Source organism: Xyrauchen texanus, chromosome 26 (genome assembly GCF_025860055.1).
Source record: "Xyrauchen texanus isolate HMW12.3.18 chromosome 26, RBS_HiC_50CHRs, whole genome shotgun sequence".
Lineage (NCBI taxonomy): Eukaryota > Metazoa > Chordata > Actinopteri > Cypriniformes > Catostomidae > Xyrauchen > Xyrauchen texanus.
The window spans coordinates 34,023,012-34,036,594 of NC_068301.1; the positions used below are offsets into that span (position 1 = coordinate 34,023,012).

The 13,583-nt window shown below is 48.0% G+C and overlaps 1 protein-coding gene across 2 annotated transcripts in view; it reads left to right on the forward strand.

Annotated features, from left to right (window-relative positions):
- LOC127619869 (grainyhead-like protein 2 homolog) overlaps positions 1-13,583 on the forward strand; it is a 46,345-nt gene that overhangs the window by 12,134 nt on the left and 20,628 nt on the right. For both annotated transcript variants that reach the window (XM_052092886.1, XM_052092887.1), the window contains exons 5-7: positions 9,440-9,495; positions 9,583-9,739; positions 12,800-12,911. In XM_052092886.1, coding sequence (XP_051948846.1) covers positions 9,440-9,495; positions 9,583-9,739; positions 12,800-12,911 — 325 coding nt within the window. The remainder of the gene's footprint in view (positions 1-9,439; positions 9,496-9,582; positions 9,740-12,799; positions 12,912-13,583) is intronic.

Sequence of the window (13,583 nt, forward strand, 5' to 3'; positions counted from 1 at the left end):
GTACTAGGGGAACGAGGAGCTGGCAAGCTAAGGGGGTGATCAAGAGGAGTTCAAGAGGGAATCAAAACTAGATGAGACTAGCGGGGGCAAAGACACGGGAAACTAAATACAATAACCAACAACCGTGAGATGAAAGGGTAGTGATATATATAGGGGCGAGTGCAGGTGTAAACCATGACAGGTGATGAGACGAGTGCAGGTGAAACTAATGTGCAGGAGTGCAGATGACGCGAGTGCAGGTGGTCATAATGTTCTGGGGGATTGGAAACGCGTGAGGGACTCGAGGAAGGGAGATTGCCTACGAGCATGTGAGCGAGTAGGAGCAAAGTGGGCGTGAGGGCTCGAGCGAGCAAAAAGAGCGTGAAAAGCTTGAGGGGGCGGAGCGAGGGAGTGAGGTCGAGGGAGTGTGTGTGTGCGACGAAGCGGGGATGGGGCAGAGGAGCGGGGTTCGTGACAGTACTCCCCCCTCTGAATAGGACGGCTCCTGACGGCGGCGGGAGGCGGTGCAGGATGATCCCAACAAACAAAAAAAAACCCTGAACAGACAACCCACAAAACACACAAAACAAAATTGAGGGTAGTCCAAGGGGCACAGAGGGAAATGAGACAGTCCATGGGGTCAATGGGCAGTTTCAAGGCAAGGTCAGGGGGAACATAGCGGACAGGCGGGTGGTCGGGAGATCTAGGGGGCAGCCATATGGCAGAGGCTGGGTCAGGGGGTCTGGAAGGCGACTGGAGGACAGGGACTGGGTCCGGGGGTCTGGAAGGTGACCACCGGACAGGAACAGGGTCAGGAGGCCAGGGAAGAGGCCACAGGACAGGAAGAGTGTCAGGGGGCCACCAGACAGGGTCAGGGGGCCAGGGAAGAGCCGTGAAAGGCTCAGGAGGTGGAGCCAATGGAGGTGGCGCCGTGGGAGGTCCCCGAGGCGACGACCTGGCAGGCTCTGTAGTCTCGGGGGGTAGAGCCGTAGGAGGCCAGAGAGGCAGAGCCATAGAAAGCTCTGGAGTCTGTGGGAGCAGAGCCGTGAGGGGCTCGGGAGGTGGAGCCGTGGGAGGCTCTGTAGGGGGAGCCGTAGGAGGCTCGGGAGGCAGAGCCGTAGGAGGCTCTGGAGTCTCTGGGAGTAGAGCCGTGAGAGGCTCGGGGAAAAAGGTCATGGAAGACTCGAGAGGCTCTAGAGGTGGGGCCCTGGAAGGCTCGAGAGGCTCGAGGGGGGAGCCATGAAAGACTCGAGAGACGAAGCCCTGAGAGGCTTGGAAGGGGGTGGAGCCCTGAAAGACTCGAGAGGAGAAGCCCTGAGAGGCTTGAGAGGGGGAGGAGCCCTGAGAGACTCGAGAGGCGGAGCCGTGAGAGGCTTGAGGGGTGGAGCCATGAAAGACTCGAGGGACGGAGCCCTGAGAGGCTCGAGGGGAGGAGGAGCCCTGAGAGACTCGAGAGGCGAAGCCGTGAGAGGCTTGAGGGGTGGAGCCATGAAAGCCTCGAGGGACGGGAGCCCTGAGAGGCACAAGGGGAGGAGGAGCCCTGAAAGACTCGAGAGGGGAAGCCCTGAGAGGCTTGAGGGGGGGAGGAGCCCTGAGAGACTCGAGAGGCGAAGCCGTGAGAGGCTTGAGGGGTGGAGCCCTGAAAGACTCGAGAGGAGAAGCCCTGAGAGGCTTGGGAGGGGGAGCCCTGAAAGACTCGAGAGGAGAAGCCCTGAGAGGCTCGAGAGGAGGAGCCTTAGGAGGCTCGAGAGGAAGAGCCCTGGGAGGCTTAGGAGGAGGAGCCTTGGGAGGCTCGTGAGGCGGAGGCCGCGAGGGCTCTGAGGGGCGAGCAGAGGCTGGCAGAGCCGTGGAAGACTCTGAGGGCGGAGCAGAGGCTGGCAGAGCCGTGGAAGACTCTGGGGGCGGAGCAGAACCCGGCAGAGCCGTGGAAGACTCTGGGGGCGGAGCAGAACCCGGCAGAGCCGTGGAAGACTCTGGGGGCGGAGCAGAACCCGGCAGAGCCGTGGAAGACTCTGGGGGCGGAGCAGAACCCGGCAGAGCCATGGAAGACTCTGAGGGAACCTCTGCGGTCTTGAGCACAAGACGAGACTGGGGAGAAGGGGCCCTCTTCCTTCTCTTACGTCTTCGGCCAACAGGGGACGTGGCCATGGGGACGGCCGAGGCTACAGGCGCTGGCTCTGGGGCGGTCGAGGCTACAGGCGCTGGCTCGCTGACCGTGGCAGACATGGGCGCTGGCTCGCCGGCCGTGGCGGGCATGGGCACTGGCTCGTTGGCCGTGGCGGGCATGGCCGCTGGCTCGTTGGCCGTGGTGGGCATGGGCGCTGGCTCGTTGGCCGTGGCGGGCATGGGTGCTGGCTTGTTGGCCGTGGCAGGCATGGGCGTTGACTCGCTGGCCGTGCCAGGCTTCGAGACTGGGGCCGTGACAGGCTTCGGGACTGGGGCCGTGACAGGCTTCGGGACTGGGGCCGTAACAGGCCTCGGGACTGGGGCCGTGTCAGGCTTCGGGGCTGGGGCCGTGTCAGGCTTCGGGGCTAGGGCCGTGTCAGGCTTCGGGGCTAGGGCCGTGTCAGGCTTCGGGGCTAGGGCCGTGTCAGGCTTCGAGACTGGGGCTGTGACAGGCCTCGGGACTGGGGCCCTGTCAGGCTTCGGGACTAGGGCCGTGTAAGGCTTCAAGACGGGGGTCGTGGTAGGCTTCAAGACGGGGGCTGTGGTAGGCTTCAAGACGGGGGCCGTGGTAGGCTTCAAGACGGGGGCCGTGGTATGGACGCTGGTTCAGTGTCTGCCTCCCCCACAGTAAACGAGGAACCAGCGCACAGTAGGGCGAGGTCAATAAACTGAGCCAGGTTGAGAGAGCAGCGACCACCAGGCATGAATGATGAGGCTGGCTCATTCAGTCCAAATTGAAAAATGTCTTTCAGAGCCACCTCATCAAAATTCACCTGGTTGGCCAGTGCACAAAAATCAACCACATAAGCCTCCAAGGGTTGACTCCCCTGACGCAAAACCAAGAGTCGGGCTGCTGGCTCCATAATGTCAAGGGCGGGGTTATGAGTTACACAACCGCTGCCTTGCATGAAAAACCCTTGGTTAGCGTCAGAAGAGCCATAAAACCTCTCCGGGAATGGAGAGCATACGGCGCTCGCGGATGCATGGAGAGCATCATGGGGCTCAGGGGCAGACACAGGTGAAACAGGGTGAAATGAATCAGACATAGCACATACCTGCTGCCCCTGGGCCGCGAGCGCTTGGTCAAGTGTCCAAACAGTAGCTCCTCGCGCTGAATGTGACGTGTATCTCCGCTCTAGTGAGCTGCGCGAATCCTCCGCGTGATAAGGTGTATCACGGACTGTCTACGGTGGGGTTGGTTATTCTGTAACCCGCTCACACACACACAAGACGAGACAGTCACAATGTATTTCAAAACTGCGTTTATTTGCAGGCAAACAAAAGTACAGCACGGAAAATCCAGAGGGAGAATGGTCAGGGTAGCGTAGGGTCAAAAGCCGGGGAATCAAAGAGAGTAAAGGGGGAAAATCCGGGAGAGTAGTCGAGGGGAGCGAGGGTCAAAGCCGGGGTAAACAGGATCGAGAGGTGGGTAAACTTACAAAGGGAGTAGTCAGGGGTACTAGGGGAACGAGGAGCTGGCAAGCTAAGGGGGTGATCAAGAGGAGTTCAAGAGGGAATCAAAACTAGACGAGACTAGCGGGGGCAAAGACACGGGAAACTAAATACAATAACCAAAAACCGTGAGACGAAAGCGTAGTGATATATATAGGGGCGAGTGCAGGTGTAAACCATGACAGGTGATGAGACGAGTGCAGGTGAAACTAATGTGCAGGAGTGCAGATGACGTGAGTGCAGGTGGTCATAATGTTCTGGGGGATTGGAAACGCATGAGGACTCGAGGAAGGGAGATTGCCTACGAGCATGTGAGCGAGTAGGAACAAAGTGGGCATGAGGGCTCGAGCGAGCAAAAAGAGCGTGAAAAGCTTGAGGGGGCGGAGCGAGGGAGTGAGGTCGAGGGAGTGTGTGTGTGCGACGAAGCGGGGATGGGGCAGAGGAGCGGGGTTCGTGACAGTATTTTGGCTATTAATTTAACATACTGTACAAAACGAATATTATGCAATATCATAGAGGAAATGCATCCTCTATTATGTTACAGCAATTATGCAGATATGGAATGAGATCAAGCAAACTGTTATCAACTCCTACATGCCAACTGAATAGAATTAGGCAAAAATAAACATTTCACACAGTGTTTAGTGAGAGATATGATTGATTCAAACACTAAAAGTGTTTTTTTCTGTATATGTATTATTGTATTACAGTTGTAATAATAAAGTCTTAATTAACATTATGGTTATTTAACATATTGAGATAATATTATTATAATTTTTTTGTGGATTTTCTTCCCTTTTTTCCCCAATTTGAAATGCCCAATTCCCAATACGCACTAAGTCCTCGTTGTGGCATATTGACTCACCTCAATCTGGGTGGCAGAGGACGAATCTCAGTTGCCTCCACATCTGAGACCGTCAAGCCACGCATCTTATCAGAAGAACAGAAGGTCAGATCCAAGATGGCGGCACGGTAGCACGCAGCGGCCACTCCGGATCCACAATGGTGCTATTTTTGTTAAAAAAGCCCGACTTTTGCAACACATGGACATCGGAGCAACCGGTGTTCGTGTCTACCATCGCCAGACACTACTGAAATATAAGACTCATGCAAAAACCAAGCTGCATGATGACCTGCAGGAGGCGCTACGCGTACTCGGCTTGCTGCGGAGACCAGGCCTCCAGCCCTCGGCGTCGCCTGATGCCGGTGGCCGGGGGAGAGGACGTCGTAAGTGGTGTGCGAGAAAGCGGAAGCGCGGAAAGAGGGCGGGGTCCATGCTAGGCTAAAACAAACCCTAGCCGGCCGGCTCTCCCGTCTATCCTGCTCTCAAATATTTGCTCCCTGGACAATAAACTGGACTATATCCGACTCCAGCAGGCTACGCAGTGTGAGTTTAGAGACTGCTGCGTCTTTGTTTTCACGGAGACGTGGCTCAGCGACAGAGTTCTGGATGCCGCCATTCAGCTAGACGGGCTCGCCTCGCTTCGTGCCGACAGAAATACAGCTCTCTCGCGGTAAGACTCGCGGTGGTGGCTTGTGTGTTTACATCAACACGAATGGTGCAAGAACTCTATGCTAGTCTCTAGTTACTGTTCATCGCTGTTGGAGCTTGTGACTGTTAGATGCAGACCTTTTTATCTACCACGGGAATTCACCACTGTTTGCATAACCGGAGTTTACATTCCCCAGCGCTAACGCTAAGGAAGCGCTCTGTGAACTGTATGGGGCTATGAGCGAACTGCAGAACGCTCACCCCGACGGACCGTTTATTGTCGCCGGAGATTTCAACCATGCAAATCTCAAGACAGTGCTCCCTAAATTCCATCAGTATGTGGACTTTGCAACGAGAAGGGCGAACGCGCTTGATCTTGTTTACAAAAACATCCCAGGCGCGCACCGGGCGGAGCCCCGCCCCCACCTCGGCTACTCAGACCACATCTCTGTTATGTTAATTCCAGCATACGGACCGCTCGTCAGACGCACAAAACCGCTTCAGAAGCAGGTGAAAACCTGGCCAGCAGGTGCCATCTCTGCTCTTCAGGACTGTTTTGAGTGTACTGACTGGCACATGTTCAGGGAGGCTGCAACATATGGCGATTCTACCAACTTGGAGGAATACACAGCATCAGTGACCAGCTACATCAGCAAGTGCATTGATGATGTCACTTTCTCCAAGACCATCACCACATGCTCCAACCAGAAGCCGTGGATGACTGTGGAGGTGCGCACGCTGCTGAGGTCCCGAGACTCCGCCTTCAGAGCAGGCGATAAGGCAGCCCTAAGAACAGCTAGGGCCAAACTGTCACGGCAATCAGAGAGGCAAAGCGCGACACGCCCAGAGAATCCACAGTCACTTCCAGGACAGCGGTGACACGCGGCGATGTGGCAGGGCATCCAGGCCATCACCAACTACAGGGCAACATCAGTTGCCTGTGACAAAGATGCCTCCCTTCCAGATGCGCTGAACGACTTCTACGCTCGGTTTGAAGTGCAGAACGACGTGATGGCGAGGAAGTCCACCCCTCCTCCCAACGACCAGGTGCTCTGTCTTACCACGGCAGATGTGAGGAAAACTCTACGTAGAGTCAACCCACGGAAGGCTGCTGGACCAGACAACATTCCTGGCAGAGTGCTCAGAGGATGTGCAGACCAGCTAGCAGATGTTCTTACCGACATCTTCAACATCTCTCTGAGCAGCGCCGTTGTTCCAACGTGCTTCAAGGCCACCACCATCATCCCCATGACAAAGAAGTCTTCAGTGTCCTGCCTCAACGACTACCGTCCCATCGCACTTACACCCATCATCATGAAGTGCTTCGAGAGGCTCGTCATGAGGCAGATTAAGACCCAGCTGCCCCCTCACTAGACCCACTGCAGTTTGCGTGATCGTTCAAACCGTTCAACGGATGATGCCATCACCACAACCCTCCATCTGGCCCTCACCCACCTAGACAATAAGGACTCATACGTTCGAATGCTGTTCATAGATTTCAGCTCAGCATTCAACACAATCATTCCCCAGCACCTGATTGGAAAGCTGAACCTGCTGGGCCTGGACACCTCCCTCTGCAACTGGATCCTGGACTTCCTGACTGGGAGACCTCAGTCAGTCCGGATCGGGAACAGCATCTCCAACACCACCACACTGAGCACTGGGGCCCCCCAGGGCTGTGTGCTCAGTCCACTGCTGTTCACTCTGCTGACTCACGACTGTGCAGCAATGCACAGCTCGAATCACATCATCAAGTTCGCAGATGACACGACCGTGGTGGGTCTCATCAGCAAGAACAACGAGTCAGCATACAGAGAGGAGGTGCAGCGGCTGATGAACTGGTGTAGAGCCAACAACCTGTCCCTGAATGTCGACAAAACAAAAGAGATGGTTGTTGACTTTAGGAGAGCACAAGGTGAACACACTCCGCTGAACATCGACGGCTCCTCTGTGGAGATCGTCAAAAGCACCAAATTCCTTGGTGTTCACTTGGCGGAGAACCTCACCTGGTCCCTCAACACCAGCTCTATCACCAAGAAAGCCCAGCAGCGTCTCTACTTTCTTCAAAGGCTGAGGAAAGCACATCTCCCAACCCCCATCCTCACTACATTCTATAGAGGGACTATTGAGAGCATCCTGAGCAGCTGCATCACTGCCTGGTTTGGGACTTGCACCGTTTCGGACCGCAAAGCCCTGCAGAGGATAGTGAGGACAGCTGAGAAGATCATTGGGGTCTCTCTTCCCTCCATCAAAGACATTTACAAAAAACACTGTATCCACAAAGCAACCAGCATTGTGGACGACCCCACACACCCCTCACACAAACTCTTTACCCTCCTCCCGTCTGGCAAGAGGTACCGAAGCATTCGGGCCCTCACGGCCAGACTGTGTAACAGCTTCTTCCCCAAGCCATCAGACTCCTCAATACTCAGAGACTGGTTTGACACACACGTGTCCTGAGTTGCACTTTAATTACTGTCACTTTATAACTGTCTGCTACCTCAATAACTGCTATGTGCATAGAACACTATCTCATAGTATGTTATGTTTACATTTTAGAAACTGTCATCTTTTTGCACTACTGAGTACTGGTCGGCGCTGCACTGTCTATTGTCCTGTTCATTGTCAGTAATTTGTTGTACTGTCCTGTACTTTATGCACATGTTTGCACGTGCACTTTATATAGGTATATATAGGTAGTTTATATAGGTATTTTATTTCGTTGTGTAGTCTCATGTGGTTCTATGTTGGTCCTTTGTTGTTTTTATGTAGCACCATGGTCCTGGAGGAACGTTGTCTCGTTTTGCTGTGTACTGTACTAACTGTATATGGTTGAAACGACAATAAAAACCACTTGACTTGACTTGACTCATCACTTGGCTTGTTGAGTGTGTTACCGCGGAGACCTAGCATATGTGGATTCTTCACGCTATTCTCTGCAGCATCCACTCACAACTCACCATGCGCCTCACTGAGGGTGAGAACCACATTATAGCAACCATGAGGAGGTTACTCCAACGTGACCCTAACCACCCTAGCAACTGGGCCAATTGGTTGCTTTGGAAGCCTGACTAGAGTCACTCAGCATGCCCTGGATTCGAACTTGCGACTCCAGGTGTCGTAGTCAGCGTCTTTACTTGCTGAGCTACCCAGGCCCCCATAATATTATTATGAAGTAAATTGTAGCATTTGGTTACATTATGTTTTGTGATTTCTCACATATTCTTCATATAACAGCCATCCATTGTGCACTTTTAGCCTCTAGTGGGTGAGACTTTTCAGACAGATAAACAGCAGCACAAGGCAGGGAAGTACAGTACAGCACCGTGAGCGAGAGTGTTACCCGCTAGGACAGTTAAATTTGAACAAGAGGGGTGTACGGTTACAGAAATTAATGCGGGAGTACAATACTGAACTGATGCAGAATGATAGAAGTGGAAAGCCCGTCTGTGCACTTGATGGTGAGAGGAACCAGACGGTGAGGAGAAAATAATGTTCAGTGAAAATTCAAAAGAAGATCACAATGTAGGCCTATGTAATTGAAACAATATCAGATATTTTTAATAAAACATGGGAACTTGTTGCATGGATATTTTTGTCAATTTCAGTGGCATTTTTGCCCCGAGTCCCCATTAATTTCCAACACTATTGGCATTGTATCTTTCTATGGTATTTAAAAGTTTTTTTTAGATATATAGTAGCAAGTAAACAAGATATCCCCACATATATGTCAAACTACATTGTGTTAATGTTTGACAGTTAAAACATTGCCTACCTTAAGTACAAGAGAAGTTTTATCAGTGGTTAACCATGTTCAGACGGTTCCCTCGTTTTTGAATGAATGGCTTCTTTCCAGAATAAAATGAAATATGCAGAAATTCACCATATTACAGTTCTTGTTAGTGACAGGGCAGAAAGTCTTGGAGAAGCTAGAGAAGAGAGGACACCAGCGGAAGTTTATGCAAACTGCTGTGCTCATGAAACTGTGCCCTGCGGGCTTCCATCGTGCCGCGCACAACACGTTTTAGTTTATAAACAGATTTAGCACTTCTGTCTTCTTCCCAAATATTCAGAAATATTATGTATTTTTTTGTACTTTGTAATTGTGGTGAAAAATAATTGTAGCGAATTTGTAGAAAATTTAACCATCTCAAGTAAAAGTAAAAGTACTGTTATTTATTTATACTTAAAGTTGTAATTCATTACTTTCCACCTCTGAGAGTGTCTATAATGAGAGAATTTTCATTTTGGGGGAAAACTATTCCTTTAATTCATTACATGTGATAAAACCTGAAGCATTTCAAGTGTCTCCACTAATGAATGGCTGATTAAATGTTTCTTTTAATGCAGAAGTACCGCTCTTCATCTCTTGGAGCTGATGACTTCATATATAACCAGTCAGATGTGTAAGTGTTCATACCAAATGCATTACATGGATTTAGTGTACACAAATAGCCTTAAAGCTCTCATATACATATAATGTTCTTCCACAGAGACACCTTCCAGTACACACTAGAGGCCACCAGGTCTTTGCGGCAGAAACAGGGTGAGGGGCCTATGACCTACCTAAACAAGGGCCAGTTCTACGCCATTACACTGAATGAGACAAGTGCCAATAAACGCCTCCGGCATCCCATCAGCAAAGTGAGGGTGAGTGGAATACTTTCTCTTCTCAAACTAATGCTCCGTTACATTCAAAGTCAGATTGGGATACTCCTACTCATTATCTCCAACTTCCAACCATTAAGGCATTCCATTGTCTGATGCTCAGAAAATGCTGAATAGGAAAACAAAGTGGCATCGCTAGAGTTTCATGGCTCCACACAGCGAATAAAAATATTTGCGAATAAAAATATTATTGCGAAAATAACTTTGCCATTGGCTACAGTCTGGAACACTTTGTTTGCATTCACTTGGGGTTTCGTCAAATATCATCTTATGAGTTATTGAATTGAATCTTTAAAGCGAGTACCCGTGTGTCTTACGCCGCTTTACCTTTTATGTTGAGATGAGCTCGCTGCATACAACAACAAACAGTTTGAGGTCAGACCGTGTCTTTTTAATGAATCAACCGAAAAGATTCACAAAACAGGTTGGAGCTCAGGAGCTCAGGTTAACAGTTTGAATCAGAACCACTTTCTCAGTGAATCATACAGTGAATCAGCCATCAGTGAGTTTACAGCTGACTACTGGAATACCAGGATATTTATAAGAGCACTGAGTGCCAAGACATTCAGGCACAAGAACAGTGTGGCAGGGCGGAGGGCGGGGCCGGGTCGTGATCCTACATACTCGGTCCCGTATTAGGCTAATCAAGCCTCTGAGGTATAAAGGTCGACTACAGAGGATTGTGCGGGAGAGAGAGATCGTTAACGTGATCAATGGAAAGGAGGAGGCGAGAACCGGCTTTTCAATATAAATAATAGTTTCATGATAAACTTAAAAGACAACATAAACACACATGACGGACATGTCCATTAACGATCTCTCTTTCCTGCACGATCCTCTGCAGTCGACCTTTATACCTCAGAGGCTTGATTAGCCTAATATGGGACCGAGTGTCACGACCTGGCCCCGCCCTCCGCCCTGCCATAAACAGCTTTTACCCTCAGGACATTTTCCTCATAAACAATTAAAATGCCTCAGGACTCCCCATAGTGCAATAATGTAAATACATATCTCATGTTCATATGCAAATTCCCATATTTAATTAAATAACTGTACATACGCCATTCTGTTATATATCCTATTATTTGTATGTCTATTTATACTCTTCTCTTGTTTTATATTCTATGTCTCATTGTAAGGTTCTGTGTACATTTGTTTCTCCTATCACCAAACAAAAATTCCTTGTGTAAGTGCTCACACTTGGCAATAAAGCTCATTCTGATTCTGATTATTACATGCAAATGCTGATGTACTGTTGAAGAATTTCTTCATTTTGTTTTGACAATGTTCACTTTGTAGTGTTTATATTTTAATACATTGTAAATTATTGTAAAAATGCATTATTTGTTTCCTAATCTGTTTCTGAGTGCACCTGGGAGCACAGACATTTCAAAATAAGATTCCCTGCTGTATTTCGGGCTTGTTCAGAAATAGTTTTCTGTTATAGACCTTTTTCACAGACTGTGATGATGCGTATATGCCTTATTTAGCAGAGTAAATCTCACAAAATGTTTTATGTTATACATTTTTTAAATATTGAGTGTAAATATTGACACTCAATATTGAGTGGAGGCAGTGGTGGCTCAGTGGTTGAGGCTCAGGGTTACTGACCAGAATGTCAGGGGTTCAAGCCCCAGCACCACCAAGATGCCACTGTTGGGCCCTTGAGCAAGACACTTAACTCCAGGTTGCTCTGGGGGGATTGTCCCTGTAATAAGTGCACTGTAAGTCGCTTTGGATAAAAGCATCTGCCAAATGCATAAATGTAAATTTATAACATTATGCTTTGTGTTATATTACCCTGGAATTAGTTGTAAAAATGTAATTACCACAGCTGCAAGAGAGTGATGGCAAATTTGGCAACTTCTCCCATCTGACTTGCTGAATACACTGATCCCTATATTTTTCCTCTTCTGGAAAGTCATTCAAATGTAATAGTGGATTTTTTCTTTTGCTCTTGGAGCAAATGGGTAAGAGGAAATAATATTTGCTGTGATCTCCCATTCACTCCCATTCACCACTGTTGAAGTTTACCCTGCAAAGTTTACCCTGGAAACGTTTACTCCAAAACCTGAAAACGGTCTATTATTGGGACTTTGGTAACACAATAAACTGCACCTGGGATTTAATTCGATTTGGACTATTGTAGCCTCTTTGTGTGGGCTGCCTAGTCACAGTAAGGAAAGACTATTAACATTTTGTAACATATTATATATATATATATATATATATATATATATATATATATATATATATATATATATACATACAAATATTTAGGATTAAATGGTTACCATCTAAATTGATCAATTCTGTAATTTGGCAGCCTAAATGTTTCATTTTAGGAGCCAATGGCTCGGTTGACATTTTTTGTTGTTGTTGTTGTTGTCTGATTATCCAACCAAATGCCGGAGGATAAGCGATGCTTGCATTTGGTCTACATGTGTATGATTATCAACAACATTTATTGTATTTAACACTTCTGTCTCTGCAAAACTTTGCTTAACATATTTTTGTATCATGTATTGTAGGATCTTTGACTCAATGATGCATGTTATTTATTGAAACATGAATGTTTCTCATTAATTGTGTGCATCTCCCTATGTTCCGTTGTGTTTACATGACGTTATACACCTGCATCTCTGCAAAATCAGAGTTTTGGATTTCCAAGTTGGAAGTCTGACTTCAAGTGGCGCACTATATATTGCACTCTTTCAAGTAAAGTAGGAAGTTGGAAATTCAGACTTTCTGAGCTGAATGGAATGCAGCATTAGTTATATAAGGAAAAGATTCTTGGACATTGCTTCTTCATGATAGGACATGTAGTTTTAGGAGGGGTACTAGTTTTAGGCAAGGAATAGGTCAGCTAGTGTTGTAGTTATCAAATCATGACTGAATGTATTATATAATGTTTTACAGTAATAGATTAAAATGATAGATTTTGCTTAGCTCTTGATAATTTGGAACAAGCATGAGGCATATAGTAATCTAGTGGATTGTGATAACCTCTATTAACCTCTTCTTCCTCATTTCCTCTATCAGAGTGTCATCATGGTTGTGTTCAGTGAAGATAAAAACCGTGACGAGCAGCTCAAGTACTGGAAGTATTGGCACTCTCGCCAGCACACGGCCAAGCAGAGGGTTCTGGACATTGGTGAGATTTCTTCTCCAATCTTCAGAAAGCTGTAAGGTCCACTTTTAAGTCCCACTCTACGATAAGGCATTGTCGACTTAGCACAGCTTACAATAGTCGGCCAGATATGTAGTCTTTGCAGTTACTCAAACACAAAAGCATGCAGTCCCATTGTTATTACATACTTAATGGCATTCTTGCATTACTATGGCAGTAAAAAACCTTGGACTAAACATGGAAACATAGCACAACTGTCTTGCTACGGAAGTAAAATTTCCATTCATTTTGTCCATAGAGGAATTCGTTTTTAATGATAACTTATAAACCTTGTAAAGACATACCTGCTGTGAGCTCCATGATTGCTAATAGATGATATATGCTTCTTCTGAAGACACCAGTCTGCATTATTTCAACTTTTATTTAATCATTTAATATTATGTTAATAGTGTAATAAGTGGCGAAGAACTACAGTACACATGAAAGAGCTCTGCAGCGACTGCCCACTTTCATGACGCACTGTGAATGATGCAATCAAATCAATCTCCATACACTGTCAAACTACTTTGATAAATTATTCACTTAATTATTGCTCTTTGGTCTGAGGTTGCCCAATGGACAAAGCATTTGCTTGACTTCAAAATATCTCATTGTGTATCCACCACTGGTTTGAACTCTAGCCTCAGGGCTCTCTGG